The sequence below is a fragment of the Hippocampus zosterae genome, chromosome 4 (assembly GCF_025434085.1).
Source record: "Hippocampus zosterae strain Florida chromosome 4, ASM2543408v3, whole genome shotgun sequence".
Lineage (NCBI taxonomy): Eukaryota > Metazoa > Chordata > Actinopteri > Syngnathiformes > Syngnathidae > Hippocampus > Hippocampus zosterae.
The window spans coordinates 2,740,796-2,756,989 of record NC_067454.1 but is presented as its reverse complement, the minus strand read 5'-3'; the positions used below and the strand labels follow the sequence as shown (position 1 = coordinate 2,756,989).

Genomic DNA, 16,194 nt, shown 5'->3' with positions numbered 1-16,194 from the left:
GTTTCAAGTCAACTTTATTGTCAAATGTGCTTGCATGCGCAACATACAGTACAGATGAAACGCCATTCTTCTCAACCGCAGGAGAGAGAGGAGCCGCTGCGGGTGCAAAAGAATAGTTAGCATAAAATGACAATTGTGGGGGTCCATTTCGGGCGAAAATTATTCGGTAACCCAAATTTCATTGCATCCCTTATATTTAGTCATTTAAACACATTGGTTAGCAGTACGTGTCTCCCTCCCCTGATAAGAGGCTCAGGGTTTGAATCTGCTCTCGCCTTTACAGCTCACGCGTGGTAACATTGACTGCCTTACTTAAAATCAGAAGTCAAGAATAATGACTGTTATTGTGGATTACATATGACCATTTAAAATTTGGGTTCAGACTTTAGCAAGCATCATGGAACCCGACATGCTTGATTTTCTTTCGCGGGCCACATAAAATGATGTTGCGGGCCAGATCTGGCCCCCGGGCCTTGGCTTTGACACAGTGCTCTAAGTTCACCGCTGTGCAATATCAAGAATTGCTAGCTTGAATTTCTTGATCTCTTAGTGGGTTTGAGACCACTGGAATTTGATGGCCTTTACAAACTTTTGACTGAATTTTAGAAGAACTCCTTCATCGTTCACTGGCGAAAAGGTTCATCCGGAAAAAAAAGTCCAAATGGAAGGAAAGCACAATTAAGTGGGTGGAAAGTAAGACATGAAGTGTTGTGGAAATCAATCTATGAGCGAATTAAACGGTGTCACGACAAACGCAGAATGTTCAATAGAGTGTTGCACTACAAATCCCACGCAGGTCGTCAACTCATGCGACGCAAATGTCAACCCTCTCCTCAATGCGTCAAATCTCGCATCGGGTTTGACGCTTTGAAGGGGAGGTTCAGATTTTAAAAAAAGTGCGTGTCTGCATCGAACGAAGTGATGCAGTCTCGCTCGCACTCGTCGAAACGCACGCACACACACGCAAGTGTAAGCAGGAGGAGGAGGAGGAGGTGGAGATGAGAGGAGCCAAAGGACAAAAAGTGCGGACCGCAATGGAGACGAGCTAACCGCAGCCCGAGGAGGACGACGGCGGTTGAGCAGTGAAGAGACATGCGGGGGGCGCGCACGGACGTTTAGCCTCCAACACGCCTCTGCGGTCTTTCACAAATACCCGAAAACCCGCAGACCTGACTTTATCTTCGAATTTTCAGGGTCGCGCTCACAGGAGACAGAGAAAGGACTGATTTATTATTTTTTTTATTTTTATTTTTTTTAAGACGAAAGTGCGAAGACGGCAGCTACACGATGCGTGTGAGCCGGACCAAGTGGCTCACATCGGCCGCGCTGCTAATCCTGCTGGCCGCTCGCTGCTCCCCCAGTAGTAGTAAGTAAACACTTGCATGCTAGGTGGCTAACTGGCGCGCCGCAGTGCTAAGTGCCTCTTCACTTTTGTGTTGCGATAAGAACAAAAAACGCCAGCGTCCTTCAAGTTGCCCCCCCTCAACTCCCCGACGCGGTGGACCACATTGGGGGGCACCTCCACGCTACCCGACCCTTCTATTGTTCCTAAAAACGTGTGTTGCGAAGCAACGGCGTACACATATTTCGTTACACGCGAGATTTTTCAGGTATACCTTCGTCTTTATTTTTCCGACAACTTTTGACTTTTACCTTCCATTCGAAAACCTACACAGTCCCCCCCACCACCAAAAGTCTTGCAACGGCAAGGTCAACCCCTTTTGTTATCGTTGCGTACTGAAAACATTTATTTCCGGATGAAAAGATGAATGTAAGTCAAATCATTTCCGTCCTTATACTTTTGCTTGCTTGAAAAGTGGGTCGCTTCAAAACGAAAGGCGTTTGACACTTCTTGATGTAAATACTATAAAATTAAAGCTGGAATTCTCCACTTTTGTCTTATATTCATCTTTTGACCTTGATGTTCCAATACCTTTTTTCGGACTGTGTTTATTTTTAATTTGGGAAAATAGGTTTGTAATTCTTTTCGGCCTCTGTGGATGACCCAACCTGAAAAAATCATATGAAGAGAAAGTCAACCTGAACAAGGGAGCATTAACATGCTACACTCAGAGAACGCAAGATCTTTCCCAGTTGTTTGAGGTTTGTAGCTGAACTTAACATTTTTTACTCATCTGTTGACAACATTAGCACTTAAAGTACATAAAATAGTGCAACGAGGACTTTTACATTAATTTTGCGACGCAAGTATCTCTATTTTTACTATATTTTCGTCACCTCTGATGTCTTGTTTTGTTCCGTCCAGTCTCCCTGTCGCACCAAAAGGCCAACCAGTTCCTTAGCAGACACCGGAGAGCCAATCAAGTGTTTGAGGAGACCAAGCAAGGACACTTGGAGAGGGAGTGTGTGGAAGAAAAGTGTTCCAAGGAGGAGGCCAGAGAAGTCTTTGAAAATGACCCCGAAACTGTGAGTAAACTCCCTGAAAGTTTGGATCCACGATTCAAAAGCGGGTCGGCCATTCTTTTATCTGGTCCGTGAAAACAATGCTGGCAGAACATCAAGTAGACTTGCAAAATGTCAGCGCTCGATCTCCTATGCCGATTTGGTGTCCAATTTTAATTAGAGAGGAATCGATTGCTGTTCGTAGTCGTTGATGCGACTGTCCGAGTGTGCACTGCGAAATTAAGTGTGGTGTCGTATCTCTTGGAGTTGAAGAAACAAAAACTCTTAAGTTCTTTTTTTTTTTTTTTTTTAAATATTTTGCATTGGATTTCGCAGCATTTCCCAATGTTTTGACCAGCGAGCGTACCGTTGACGGCGTGTAAACGTGACCCGAATCTGCATTAAGACCTCCGGCATGAGTTGTGCGTGTTTTATCGTGACTGATGATTCATAGTCTGAGCTGTTGATGGTTCCGTCAGTGCTGACAAGCATGATAATATTCCAATGGGGGGGGGGGGGGTGGGGGGGTGATGGACATGTTTTACAACCATCCATCCATTTTCTGAACCGCTTAGTCATCACTAGGGTCGCGGGGGGTGCTGGAGCCTATCCCAGCTGTCTTCGGGCAGTAGGCGGGGGACACCCTGAATCGGTTGCCAACCAATCGCAGGGCACACATAGACGAACAACCATCCACGCACACACTCACACCTAGAGACAATTTAGAGCGTCCAATCAGCCTACCACGCATGTTTTTGGAATGTGGGAGGAAACCGGAGCACCCGGAGAAAACCCACGCAGGCCCGGGGAGAACATGCAAACTCCACACAGGGAGGCCGGAGCTGGAATCGAACCCGGTACCTCTGCACTGTGAAGCCCACGTGCTAACCACTGGACTACCGGGCCGCCATGTTTTACAACCAAAAAATAATAATAATAATAATTTGTTTTTGGTTTCTGTGGTGGTCACTGAGTCAGCTTGACTAAGTCTTAGTTTGCGCCATGCAGCATTTTGGAAAATGCCGCAGTCTTCATCCTTCCTTTTCAAAAGTATCCACACGTGTGTGTCCTTTTCTCTTATGCATTTCACTCTTCCGCTGAATCCCCCCCCCATTCTTCACGGAAGGGCCCAGCATGTCTCACGTGTGCTTCCTGTTTTGCTCCCCCCCCCCCGCACCCCCTCCCACTATCTAATCAGGCAGCCCCTGACTTATTTTCTTATCTAAGCGCAAATCACATTTGCTTAGCGTGTTTTCGTTCTCTTCAGTCATCTGCATACATTTTTTTTTTTTTTTTTGGCGACACAATGCATCACCCCCGCTCGCGCTCAGAGCCATCGACGGCAGATCAGGTTGCTTTCATGAGCGTGCGGGTCAGCCATCCCAGCCATGTGAACGCGCGATCAACGAAAAGGTCCGATTGGCATCCGTTTGCTGCTGTGACGGGCTTATTTGTGAATGTCTTTTTTTTTTTGTATCGTCAAAACAAGGTTCAATATTCATTCCTTGACGCTGCGATATACTCTGCCGCAGCTTCCGACTCCGCAAAAAGGTTCAACCGAGTTGTTCTCTGCAGCATATGCACACACACACGCACATTTTTTTTTTTTAATCAAGCATGAGAGGGAAGAGAGGCCAATAATGAATAGCTCGCATCTGATTGAGAATCTGGATCGAATAAAGGTCAAGGGGTCATAAAGGTCAAGGGGCTCAAATCGAGCTTTTAATGAGATTTGGTGTCACGAGTCGGATTTGGGACACTTTGCAAAAGCCACCTTCAGCATGCATCTGTGAATTCTGCCAGATTTTGGGGGGATGAGGAGGAGGGTGGGTGGGGGAGGCAAAGATGCTGCTGCTCCTGATCAGGAATTTAGAGAATTGTCAGGATGCCTCTGGCGATGGCAAGCTGTGACCTCCTGGAAGTGATCCGATTTTCCTCAAATTCTCTCTGTCGAGGTAGAATTTTCGTTGTCATATTAGCTCGGGCAGTTGGCAAATGAAACGTTCAGTGGGTGGAGGTCTTGATGGGTTGCCGTGCAGTTTAAGATAAGATAAGATATCCTTTATTCGTCCCACAATGGGGAAATTTACAGCCTCCAGCAGCAAGAATGTATGTAGAAAGAAGAAAGGAGAAAGAGAAAAAAAAAAACAACAACAAACATCTTTCAATTAAATATAATATGAACACAAATGGATAAATCGCAGTACTATTTACAATTTTCCTTCACATCATTGAATTATTATTATTATTATGATTGTTATTTTTTATTCATCAGCCTGACAGCAGTCGGTAGGAAGCAGTCGGTTTGACTAAGTCGTCGCTTTTTCACATTTAGCGCGAGTGTAAAAGTAAATAATCGAGAGCTCTATTCAAAGACATTAATGATTCCATGTCTAAAATGAACCGTTTGCATGTCTCCATCTCCTTTTAGGACTACTTCTATCCCAAGTATTTAAGTAAGTCGTATTTCGCCAACAATGCCGAGCTTGACGAATCAAACTTTTTTCTTAACGTCCTTTTTTTTTTTTTTTTTGCTTTTCTTCTCCCGCTCAGATTGTTTGGACAAGTTTGGAGGATCAGCGAAGAAGAAGCCCGATCTGATCACATGCGTCCACAGTAGGTTTTATGTTGCCTATGTTTGTGTCTCAACACGGGCGCCGTAAATTTTTCACTTGATCCGTTTTGTCTCTCGCGATTTGGCTTCCGTACCGTGAATAATAGCGCAAATCCTGGGGGGGGGGGAACTTTCTTCTTTCGGGAGGACGCGCGGGGCAGTCGTGGGTACCGCAGTAGGAAATGTCACGATGCAAAATGAACTTGAAAGTAGACTGCCATCATCGGCGCTGGGGGGGGTGAGGAACGTCTCAGCGCCATGACGATGCAATTGCAGCGATGCGGCGCATTGCTGAGTGACGAATGACAACCCCCCCCCCCCGCCCCCCCACCCCCTGCCCTTCCTTCGTCACACGCTCGTCAGAGATGACGCGGCTAAACTCTTACGTGAGTTGGGTACAAAATTTCTGCTGCATCAGTGTGTGCAGCAGACCTCATCTGGCGGAGGGGGTGAGGTGGGGGGGGGGTGTTGGTGGCTGTGACTCAGCTGCTTCAAGGACGGCAGCTCTCCCTTTTTTATTTTATTTATTCTTTTTTTTTTTTAGATGTGCCTCTGCCACCTTTTTCTTCTAATTTGGCTGCGCATCAGAAGCCCCGAAACAGATTTGAGGCGTTTGTCGTTTCAATTCATTTTGCGCGCGCGCAAAAAGCACAGGCAACACTCTGCGATTCAAGTTCGGTAGCTGCGCACATCTGCTCGTCGTATGCGCGTTATTGTTGCGTCGCCACTGCTGCCAAAACGGGGCCAGTGCAATTCTTCAAATGCGACGTCAAAACCGCCCAAGGAACTGGAATGCCGCTGTTTAGAAACACTTGTAAGCAGCATCTGTCTTCCTCCAGGCCCCCGCTGCGCACTCTCTGCACACTCGCTTATCTGATATGAGCCGGCGTGCGTCGACTTGCGCAGACTCCCCTGCAACCAAAAGAAAAATCAACATCAGACCCAAAGAACAGAACCTGCAGTGGAGTAATAAGATAATCTTAAGAGGCAGAGGGCACACTTTGGAATAAAAAAAAAATAAACCAATCGGGACATCTCTCAGAAGAGAGCTTAGCTAACGGTGTGCCGTTTATGTTCAAATGCGGCGGCCCCCCAACCTTTTTTTTTTTTCCATGTCAGACGATGCTTTCAGGGAGCGCCGTTAAGGCCGGATAAATACAACAAAAGAATATGATATGACCTGCAGTGAAAAGTGTGGTATTTTCTAAACATAATCATAAACACGAATCGTGCCTTCAAAATAAGATACACCGCAAATACAAAGTGCATGAAAAATACGACTCGCCGTCGCCGCATATTATGCAGGGCGGGCTTGGTGTGTGGGAATCTCCCGTTGAGATAGATCTTGATTTTTTTTAAGTAGGTGATCCTGATACTTGTCGATTAAATGTAGCGTTCTTTTATTCTGAAGAGAAGAGAGCTTAGCCAACTGTATGCCGTTTATGTTCAAATGCGGCGGCCCCCAACCTTTTTTTTTTTTTTCCATGTCAGACGATGCTTTCAGGGAGCGCCGTTAAGGCCGGATAAATACAACAAAAGAATATGATATGACCTGCAGTGAAAAGTGTGGTATTTTCTAAACATAATCATAAACACGAATCGTGCCTTCAAAATAAGATACACCGCAAATACAAAGTGCATGAAAAATATGACTCGCCGTCGCCGCATATTATGCGGAGCGGGATTGGTGTGTGGGAATCTCCCGTTGAGATAGATCTTGATTTTTTTTAAGTAGGGGATCCTGATACTTGCCTATTAAATGTAGCCTTCTTTTATTCTGAAGTCGAAGGCTCCTCTTATGTCTCCTTGCTGGGCCTTTTCCCCTACCCAAAAAACTTTTTAAAGATGCATGTTTTGTTTGTTTTTTTTTGTAATTTATGTTGCCATCTTCTGGGTTTCATTTTAGGGGTAACCTATCACGTGACCGAGAAGCGCGCCTTGTCAAGCGTTGACATACTGTAGACGGATGTAACAGAGAATCCGCTAGTTTTTCAAAGTAAAACATCTTTTTTCGGAATGTGAAATAAATAAAACGGAAGTCATGTAAGGTCTTGATTTTTTTTTTCTGTATGGCCCGATACCGGTCCGCGGCCCCGTTCAGTGTCAATCTCAAATTTGTCGCGTCTCCTTTTTGTTTCCTCCACAACCAGACATTCCGGACCAATGCTCCCCTTCCCCCTGCAACTCCAGAGGAACCGTGCGCTGCGAGGACAAAAAGGGCTCCTTCCTCTGTCACTGTTTTTCCGGTTGGACGGGGGACTTTTGTGCTCAAGGTACTGTCATCGTTCATGTTGAACTTTATGTCCGCAGGGGGTGGGGTCGGGGGTGGGGTTTTGGGTAGCTTGGCACCGTCACGCAATGTCATGGATGATGTGACCTTTTGACCGCTGCCTCTTGGCTTAACCGTACTCGGACGCGTTCACGTTGTAGACGTAGTCGTCTTTTCATGCTCTTCCTGCTCTGGATCTTTGAAATGAATTTGAATCGTGCACACGGCACCGATTTAGAAGGAAAAAGGTACCTCTGCGGAGACCGTTTTCATTTCAAGAACAACAAAACACTGAGTCTGTGTAATCGTGCGTGTAGATCGCAACATAATCTTGACAGACGTGCCCGCGATTCAATTTGTCAAAAATAACTTTTGAATCCATTGCGATGCGGGGACTTTGATACGTTCATTCCCGCAATCTGTCGAGGTCAGCAGCACGCATTCTGGCGTGTAATCGATATGAGCAAAAGGACGAACGAGCTGCCTTTCGAGGCTTCCCACTTTTCGACAAGATGAAATGTCAAAGCGCAAACTGGAAAAGAGTGCGCACTGCGAGCCGCGGCGGGAAGATGCTTCACAGCCACTCCATTCACACTTTTCCACCGTGACTCATCTTTTACCACCTTAGCCGGAGTGGAAACGGAGCAGGACTCGGTTTCCTCGCGGCTTTTCCACTGGGGAGGATTGCGAAAGCGCAAACACGAAAACTGTATTTCACACTTGCCCGGCAAAGACGGTCGTTGACAAAGAGCTCATTGTGTGTTCGAAACCCCCAAAGCAGGGGTGTCCAAACTTTTTGCCAAGGGGGCCAGATTTTATGTGGTAAAATGTCGGGGGGCCGACCTTGGCTGACATTCTTTACATTGAACAACAATATTGTTCAACAAATTTTAGTAAGCCAGTCTGTTTCACATTTCCATTTTTATTTTAATTTCAACAATCTTAAGAATTTCTTTTGGTTCATTTGAAACAGGAATTTGAAATATGACACATCAGTCAATATAAACACGGAGTGATGTCTTGTTAACTCGTGAGTGATGCCCTCTAGTGTCTAAATGCTATTACTCATTTAGTGAATGCTATTACTCATTTAGCCACTAGAGGGAAGCAGTACTCTAGGAAACATCACTCACCAGTCTACGAGACCTCAGTCAATGCAACACGTGTTCCATTGCGCCCAACCTGCGGGCCAGACGGCACTGATTTTATGACAGGGGCCGAGGGCCGGATGAAATTCGACCGCGGGCCGGAATTTGGCCCGCGGGCCGGACTTTGGACATGCCTGCCCCAAAGTAATCCACGATAACTCCATTCCACCCTCCGGCAGATGTTGACGAGTGCGGCAAGAGCAACGGAGGATGCGACCACGAGTGCAATAACACAATGGGGAGCTACCGCTGCTCCTGTCGCCCAGGTTACACCTTGCGAGGACATCACATGTGCTTCGGTGAGCAACAAGACACACGATTGCCACTCTCGATCGTTTCTCGGGTTCATGTTGCCAAACCGTCCCGCCTTTCAGACGTGGACGAGTGTCAAGATGTCGCCAACGCGTGCGGGTCAGCTCGCTGTGAGAACAACGAGGGAGGCTACGAATGTCTGTGCGATCCCGGCTACGTCTTTGACAACGAGACCAAGAGCTGCGTGGGTAAGCTGAACACACTCAACGCAAGCGTAGGCGGGTCCTGCTGGACAAGAGGCTTCGGTTGTCAGCAGGGCGTTGACGCCGCTGAAAAATAATGATCACTAGTGTCCGGTGTCTCGTTTATTCTTCAACAAACTGCTGTGTTGAAAGCAAACTTGAGAAAATGAAGTATGCAACCATGGTTTAAATACACGATAGGCCGAGTACTTGTGTACCTTAGATGTGCACTTTATAATGTTCTATTGCTCTGTTTTGATCTCATTAAAAAAGCTGTTAAAACAGCTGTTTTGTGACAACATATTTTTTTTTACCGTTATTGATGGACAGTAATATTGTGTGAGAGATTTTATGCGTGAATAACTGCACCAAGTGAAAAATGTTCATGTCAAATTGAAAATGGAAATTGTTATTTCAGTAAATATTTGCATTTGGCACATAGAAAAGTGATTCATGATTCCATGTTGATGAGAGCATTAAAATGGGGGAAAAAATAGGACAAAAATGTCAAAGGAAATTCAGAAACGATAAAAAAATCGGAGTAAATACGATTAATTTTTTAGTTCATTTGAGTTAATTATGACAGTTGCATTTTTAATTAGATTAAATATTTTAATCGTTTGACAGCTCTAATATATATGTATACATATACACGTTTTGAGTTATAATTAATTATAATAAATGAATTATTCACATGGCGGCCCGGTAGTCCAGTGGTTAGCACGTCGGCTTCACAGTGCAGAGGTACCGGGTTCGATTCCAGCTCCGGCCTCCCTGTGTGGAGTTTGCATGTTCTCCCCGGGCCTGCGTGGGTTTTCTCCGGGTTCTCCGGTTTCCTCCCGCATTCCAAAAACATGCGTGGCAGGCTGATTGAACACTCTAAATTGTCCCTAGGTGTGAGTGTGAGCGTGGATGGTTGTTCGTCTCTGTGTGCCCTGCGATTGGCTGGCAACCGATTCAGGGTGTCCCCCGCCTACTGCCCGAAGACAGCTGGGATAGGCTCCTGCACCCCCCGCGACCCTAGTGAGGATCAAGCGGCTCGGAAGTTGAATGAATGAATGAATTATTCACTGTGATACTACAGCAAATTCCATCCATCCATCCATCTTTTACCGCTTATCCGGGGCCGGGTCGCGGGGGCAACCTCTTTAGCAGGGAAGCCCAGACTTCCCTCTCCCTAGCTACTTCTTCCAGCTCTCCCCGGGGGATCCCGAGGCGTTCCCAGGCCAGCTGGGTGACATAGTCTCTCCAGCGTGTCCTGGGTCTTCCTCGGGGTCTCCTCCCGGTGGGACATGCCCGGAACACCTCACCGGGGAGGCGTTCAGGAGGCATCCGAATCAGATGCCCAAGCCACCTCATCTGGCTCCTCTCGATGTGGAGGAGAAGCGGCTCGACTCGGAGCCCCTCCCGGATGACCGAGCTTCTCACCTTATCTCTAAGGGAGAGCCCGGACACCCTGCGGAGAAAACTCATTTCGGCCGCTTGTATCCGGGATCTCGTTCTTTCGGGGTATGGGTCGTGACTACAGCAAATTGGGGGAGTGTATTAGAGTGTAGTAGAGAAATAAAATGCATTCTATGGGTGCTTTTGGAGTCGGGCATATTATACAAGAGTGTCTGTTATTCACGGGACTTTTCGGTAAACATATTACGGGACTTGGATTTTAGGTCGTCGGTGCAAAAACAGAAGCTAAAATAAAACATTGACTTTCAAATATCCAATTGTGCCCCCTGCTTGACAACTCCCATAGCAGTAGCTTCAATTGAGAATTTATCTTGGGGACAACAAAAAAAGGAAAAGAAAATACCGCTCGTGACTGGGAGTCATTATTCATTATTATTTATGTATTGTGTATTTTTTTTTTCCTTGTCTGTATGGAAAAAAAAACCCAGACTTTACATAACCACAGTGTCTCTCCTCTGCGAATGTTTACGTTTTATTATAGCCTGACAAGGCATGGCCTTATATGGTCATTCGTGCGCGGTGGGCCGATAGCGGCTCGGTTCACGTCAAATTCCACTTGAGTGTATTTGCATTCCTCATGATGCTGACGCAAAGCCAGTTCCCATGTTTTTCTTTCTTTATGTGTTTTTTTTTTTCTTTAAACATCCTTCCACAGTTCATGTTTTGATTGAGTCCCGAGCTTTTTGCTTTTGTAACCGTCGGCGCAGCAGTCATCGTTTTGCAGCTCTCGTCTCTCCTTTGCTTCTCACCTCCCAGATGTGGACGAGTGTGAGGCAAGCGTGTGCGCGGAAGAGTGTCTCAACACTCTGGGGAGTTTCCGCTGTTTGTGCGACGGGCGTCAGGGCAGGAAGCTGGAACGGGACCGCAGGAGCTGTCAGGTGAAATGCAAAAAAAAAAATTTTTTAAAGGAGCATTTTGGTTTGAGCTCATTCAGCTCTTTGACACGTCAACAATTTCCCGGTTCGGTGAAACACGTCAAACAATGGTGCTCTAGTTGGTCCAAAACCGGCAAGGGTGACAACGTCGTGTTTTTTTTTGTCTGCAGGCTATAACTCCTTGTATGACGCCAGCTCTAAAGAGGAACTCTCGCTCTCTCTATCTGGGCCGCATGTTCAACGGCTTGCCGGTGATGAGGCTTCGCTTCCGTCGAAGGATTAACACCGGGTGAGCAAGTGTGTGAATGGGCCTTTTTCTTTATCACCTTCTCATTTGAAAAAAAAAAATCTCGGCCTACATATGATCGGCCACGTTCACGCTGCAGGGCGTTCGTCGCGTGGCGCTTTCTTGACAGAAGTTGCTTAGGGAAGTAAATACGGTTCCCGTGTAGAGGGCTCATCTTGTCATATCGTATTGCGAGAGAAGGTAGAAATATTTTGGGGATATGAGGCAATGCTCCTTTAAGTCCTCATTTAATGGTGACGTCTGCTAAAGATGACATCACGTCATTGTCGCGCGTAATAATGCGTGGCTGTCTTATTCCTATCAACACAAAGCGCATGTATGGAAACGAATGACATTTCCACTGTCATTATAGGAGATAATGAGTAAGATAAACATTCATTCATTCATTCATCTTCCGAACCGCTTGATCCTCACTAGGGTCGCGGGGGGTGCTGGATCCTATCCCAGCCGTCTTCGGGCAGTAGGCGGGGGACACCCTGAATCGGTTGCCAGCCAATCGCAGGGCACACAGAAACGAACAACCATTCGCGCTCACACTCACACCTAGGGACAATTTAGAGTGTTCAATCAGCCTGCCATGCATGTTTTTGGAATGTGGGAGGAAACCGGAGCACCCGGAGAAAACCCACGCAGGCCCGGGGAGGCCGGAGCTGGAATCGAACCCGGTACCTCTGCAAAGTCATTTCGGAAAGTCATCCTTAACATCGGAGGCCCGGTAGTCCAGTGGTTAGCACGTGGGCTTCACAGTGCAGAGGTACCGGGTTCGATTCCAGCTCCGGCCTCCCTGTGTGGAGTTTGCATGTTCTCCCCGGGCCTGCGTGGGTTTTCTCCGGGTGCTCCGGTTTCCTCCCACGTTCCAAAAACATGCGTGGCAGGCTGATTGAACACTCTAAATTGTCCCTAGGTGTGAGTGCGAATGGTTGTTTGTCTCTGTGTGCCCTGCGATTGGCTGGCAACCGATTCAGGGTGTCCCCCGCCTACTGCCCGGAGACGGCTGGGATGGGCTCCAGCACCCCCCGCGACCCTAGTGAGGATCAAGCGGTACGGAAGATGAATGAATGAATGAATCCTTAACATCCTTTTCTGCCACAGTTTCTCCGCAGAGTTTGATTTCCGCACATACGACTCGGAGGGAGTGATCTTCTTTGCCGGCGGTCATCTGAACAGCTCCTGGATCGTGCTCGCCATTCACCACGGCAAACTTGAGTTGCAGCTCAAGTACGGCCCGGTCAGCAGGGTCACCAGCAGCGGACCCGTCATCAATGACGGCCAGTGGAGGAAGGTTGCTGCTACTTTTGATCCCAAGCGGACTCGGTCGTCTGCCGCGTCAGTTCTGACCGACAACGGCCCGCCACGTTTGCTCTTTTTTTTTTTTCGAACCAGATTTCCGTCGAGGAGCAGGGCCGGAGTCTCGTGATCAAGATTGACCGGGAGGCCGTCATGAAGATTGCGGTTAACGGCGATCTGTTCACGCTCAAGAAGGACATGCACGAGCTTAACCTCACCGTCGGAGGAGTTCCCTTTAGGGAGAGCAGCCTCGTCAGCAAGGTCTTGGTTTCACCCCCCCCCCCCCCCCCCCCATTTTTCCGTGAGGCTCTGCCTGCCGGTCGTCATCAACCTCTGCCGCCGTTTCTTAGGTCAACCCTCGTCTGGACGGCTGTATGAAGGAGTGGCGCTGGATGACGGGGGAAGACCGGTCCATGCACGAAAGCATCATGACTAATGAGAACATTCAGTGTTTCAGCACCGAGAATCCCGGAGCGTATTACCCCGGCACCGGCTTTGCTCTCTTCAACATCAGTTATGGTGCGCGCTGTGTGTGTGTGTGTGTGGTGATGACCGCATGCTCGGTTCGGCGTTGACATCTTTTTGTTCATCGAGCCGTCCTGGTTTGTGCTCAGAGTCCCAGAACCTGAGTGTCCAGTTGACCCTTTATCCAACGACCGCCATCGGCGTGCTCTTTGCTCTCGTTCACGAAGACACCGTCCCCCTCTCCGTCGCTCTGGCTGACTATCACCCTGGCACCGATGAGCGGAGAGACGTAAGTGCCGCTAAAATATCAAAAGTTCGGCTTGCTATTAATGGGAATAAACGGCGTTTTCAGTTTGTTCTGGTGACGGCGGGCGGCGTCATCCTGGCCAGCTCTCCGGCGCCCCTCTGCGATGGCGAGAGTCACGAAATCCAGGTGAAGATCTCGGGGAACCGCACCCAGCTCCTTGTCGACGGGGAGCCCGGACGCAGCGAAGACGCCGAGGTCAACCTTCTTTCGCCGTCCAGCACCTACATTGGAGGCCTCCCCGGTGGTGAGCACTGAGCACACTACACACGAGGAAGAAGTTCGCGTAGAAGAGGAAGTTGCAGTACCGCTTAAAGGGGGTGCGTAGTGGGGCCCTTACAACATGCACTGTCCAGGTCAGGGTTGGCAACTTCATACAACGGTTTCCACTACACCACCTGATCTGTTTAAAGTTGTAATAACACCCTTCGCCGCTAGGTGGCAGACTGCTCTTTGTAGAACTTTGATCTATCCTATTTCACCGCATTTATTTTACCTCGGGGTTCATATCTGATGTATACAATAGATTATTTTGTATATATGAAATGTTAACCTCGAGACCGTAATCCCAAATCTTTCATCTTTTCATCCAAGGAGAAATTTATCAAAAGGCAATTGTGGAGCCATGAACGAACAGTGTTGATGAAGTGGGCTTATGAATGAATAATGTATTTCAAAATATCGCCCTTGAATGCCAAATGAAAACACCGACATTACACAAATATTCATTCATTCATTCATTCATTCATCTCCCTAACCGCTTGATCCTCACTAGGGTCGCGGGGGGTGCTGGAGCCTATCCCAGCCGTCTTCGGGCAGTAGGCGGGGGACACTCTGAATCAGTTGCCAGCCAATCGCAGGGCACACAGAGACGAACAACCATTCGCACTCACACTCACACCTAGGGACAATTTAGAGAGTTCAATCAGCCTGCCATGCATATTTTTGGAATGTGGGAGGAAACCGGAGCACCCGGAGAAAACCCACGCAGGCCCGGGGAGAACATGCAAACTCCACACAGGGAGGCCGGAGCTGGAATCGAACCCGGTACCTCTGCACTGTGAAGCCGACGTGCTAACCACTGGACTTACCGTTACACAAATAATTCTTGAAAATTCCCATCCCTTGTGGATGACGGCTTTGAAATGAATTTTCTTTTGACATTGAACGTCCATTTGCGCCTGGCGTCGTGTCACTTGTGCCTCAGGTGTCCCGCTGGTCTCCACGCTGGTGTCGGCGCCATTCAGCGGCTGCATGAAGGTCGCGGTGAACGGACAAACTCTGGATCTGGACCAGGCCACGCAGAAACATAACGACATCCGCTCTCACTCCTGCCCCCTGCTGGATTCGAACCAGTGATTGCGCACAGTACTCTGCCGAAGCAAATCCAGAAGCAGGGGAAGATCGTTTCCAGAATATTTATAAGATCACGCGCCTCGAGTAGAGAGAAGAGACTTCTTAGATTTAAATGCCATGAAATCTAAAGCAAGTGTTGCGGTCCGAATGGGCCCTCAGAACAATGTCACGCTGTCCTTTTGGTCTTGACTGTGACGATGGTGCTTGCTGCCAGGAAGCTCTCGCAAGGACTCTTTGCATATTATAAGAAAAATAATAAGCCAACAATGTCCGCTTCATCAGTCACAAGTCTTAGGATGGAATGCTTCGTCCGTCACATCACCTTATAAGCCCTCACGAATATTAAGTTAAACTCAGGTCAAAATGTCTCAAACCTAAAAAGATCTCAAGGCTCAATTACTCACGGCGAGCCGCCCGAAGCAGGACACTCCCCACCTTGATTTCATTGCGTATTCTAGAAAACCTTTGCACATAGTTGCCGGTAGATGCGGTTTGCACCATGAAGCCATATTCATGAGCTCATCCAAACCTGCTGCATGTCTATGTGCAACCTTGGAGGGGGGAAAAAAAAAATCTTACCTTGTGCCTACTTGAGTGCTCTAAAAACAGGCGAATTCCGCCACAGCTGCAAACATCATTGCTCACCGAATGCATCTCCGCTCGTGCGCAAAGATCAAATGTCTTGCAATTTCAGAACCACGTGAATGCAAAAAAAAAAAAACACCCTAAACCAGTCGGACGACGGCAGATTCCGTCATTGGGAGGTAGCAAGAGGAGGCTGACGTTCAGAAATGGGAGACCACCGCATCCAATGTACCACACGAGCTACTGAGAGCAAACCTAGCGCGCTGTATTATACTGAGTTTGTAAATAATGTGACTGTACAATGCTTTATAGAAGGGCAGAAACTCAACGTACGTACAATAGGCTCCCCGAGGTCATCTTTGCATCAAAGTTAAGCGACACTTACCATATAGTCTCAATGTAATATTCTTCAGACAAAACAAAGTACAGCTGGGATTCTCCCCAACAGTGGGATTAAGAGCAATACTCACAATCTTAAAATAGAATTTTACAGAATCATTGTTTTATTCTTCATTTCGTAGATACTGAATGAACCAAAATGCAGAAAATAAAGAGAGAAAAAAAAACAGAACGTGAGACTGAGAAGCATTGCGTTCGTCCAAAAGGCTCCAGTGTTATTTTGG

General features: G+C 47.5%; 1 protein-coding gene across 1 annotated transcript; it reads left to right on the top strand.

Annotated features, from left to right (window-relative positions):
- Nucleotides 1-875: 875 nt before the first annotated feature.
- gas6 (growth arrest-specific 6) lies at nt 876-16,178 on the top strand. Its single transcript, XM_052062515.1, has 15 exons — nt 876-1,366; nt 2,267-2,427; nt 4,835-4,859; nt 4,957-5,019; nt 7,168-7,290; nt 8,614-8,733; nt 8,809-8,934; nt 11,149-11,270; nt 11,438-11,556; nt 12,667-12,856; nt 12,958-13,122; nt 13,212-13,380; nt 13,476-13,615; nt 13,679-13,877; nt 14,838-16,178. Exons 1-15 carry the CDS (start codon nt 1,288-1,290, stop codon nt 14,987-14,989), a joined length of 1,953 nt encoding a protein of 650 aa, XP_051918475.1. The 5' UTR covers nt 876-1,287; the 3' UTR covers nt 14,990-16,178.
- Nucleotides 16,179-16,194: the final 16 nt, after the last annotated feature.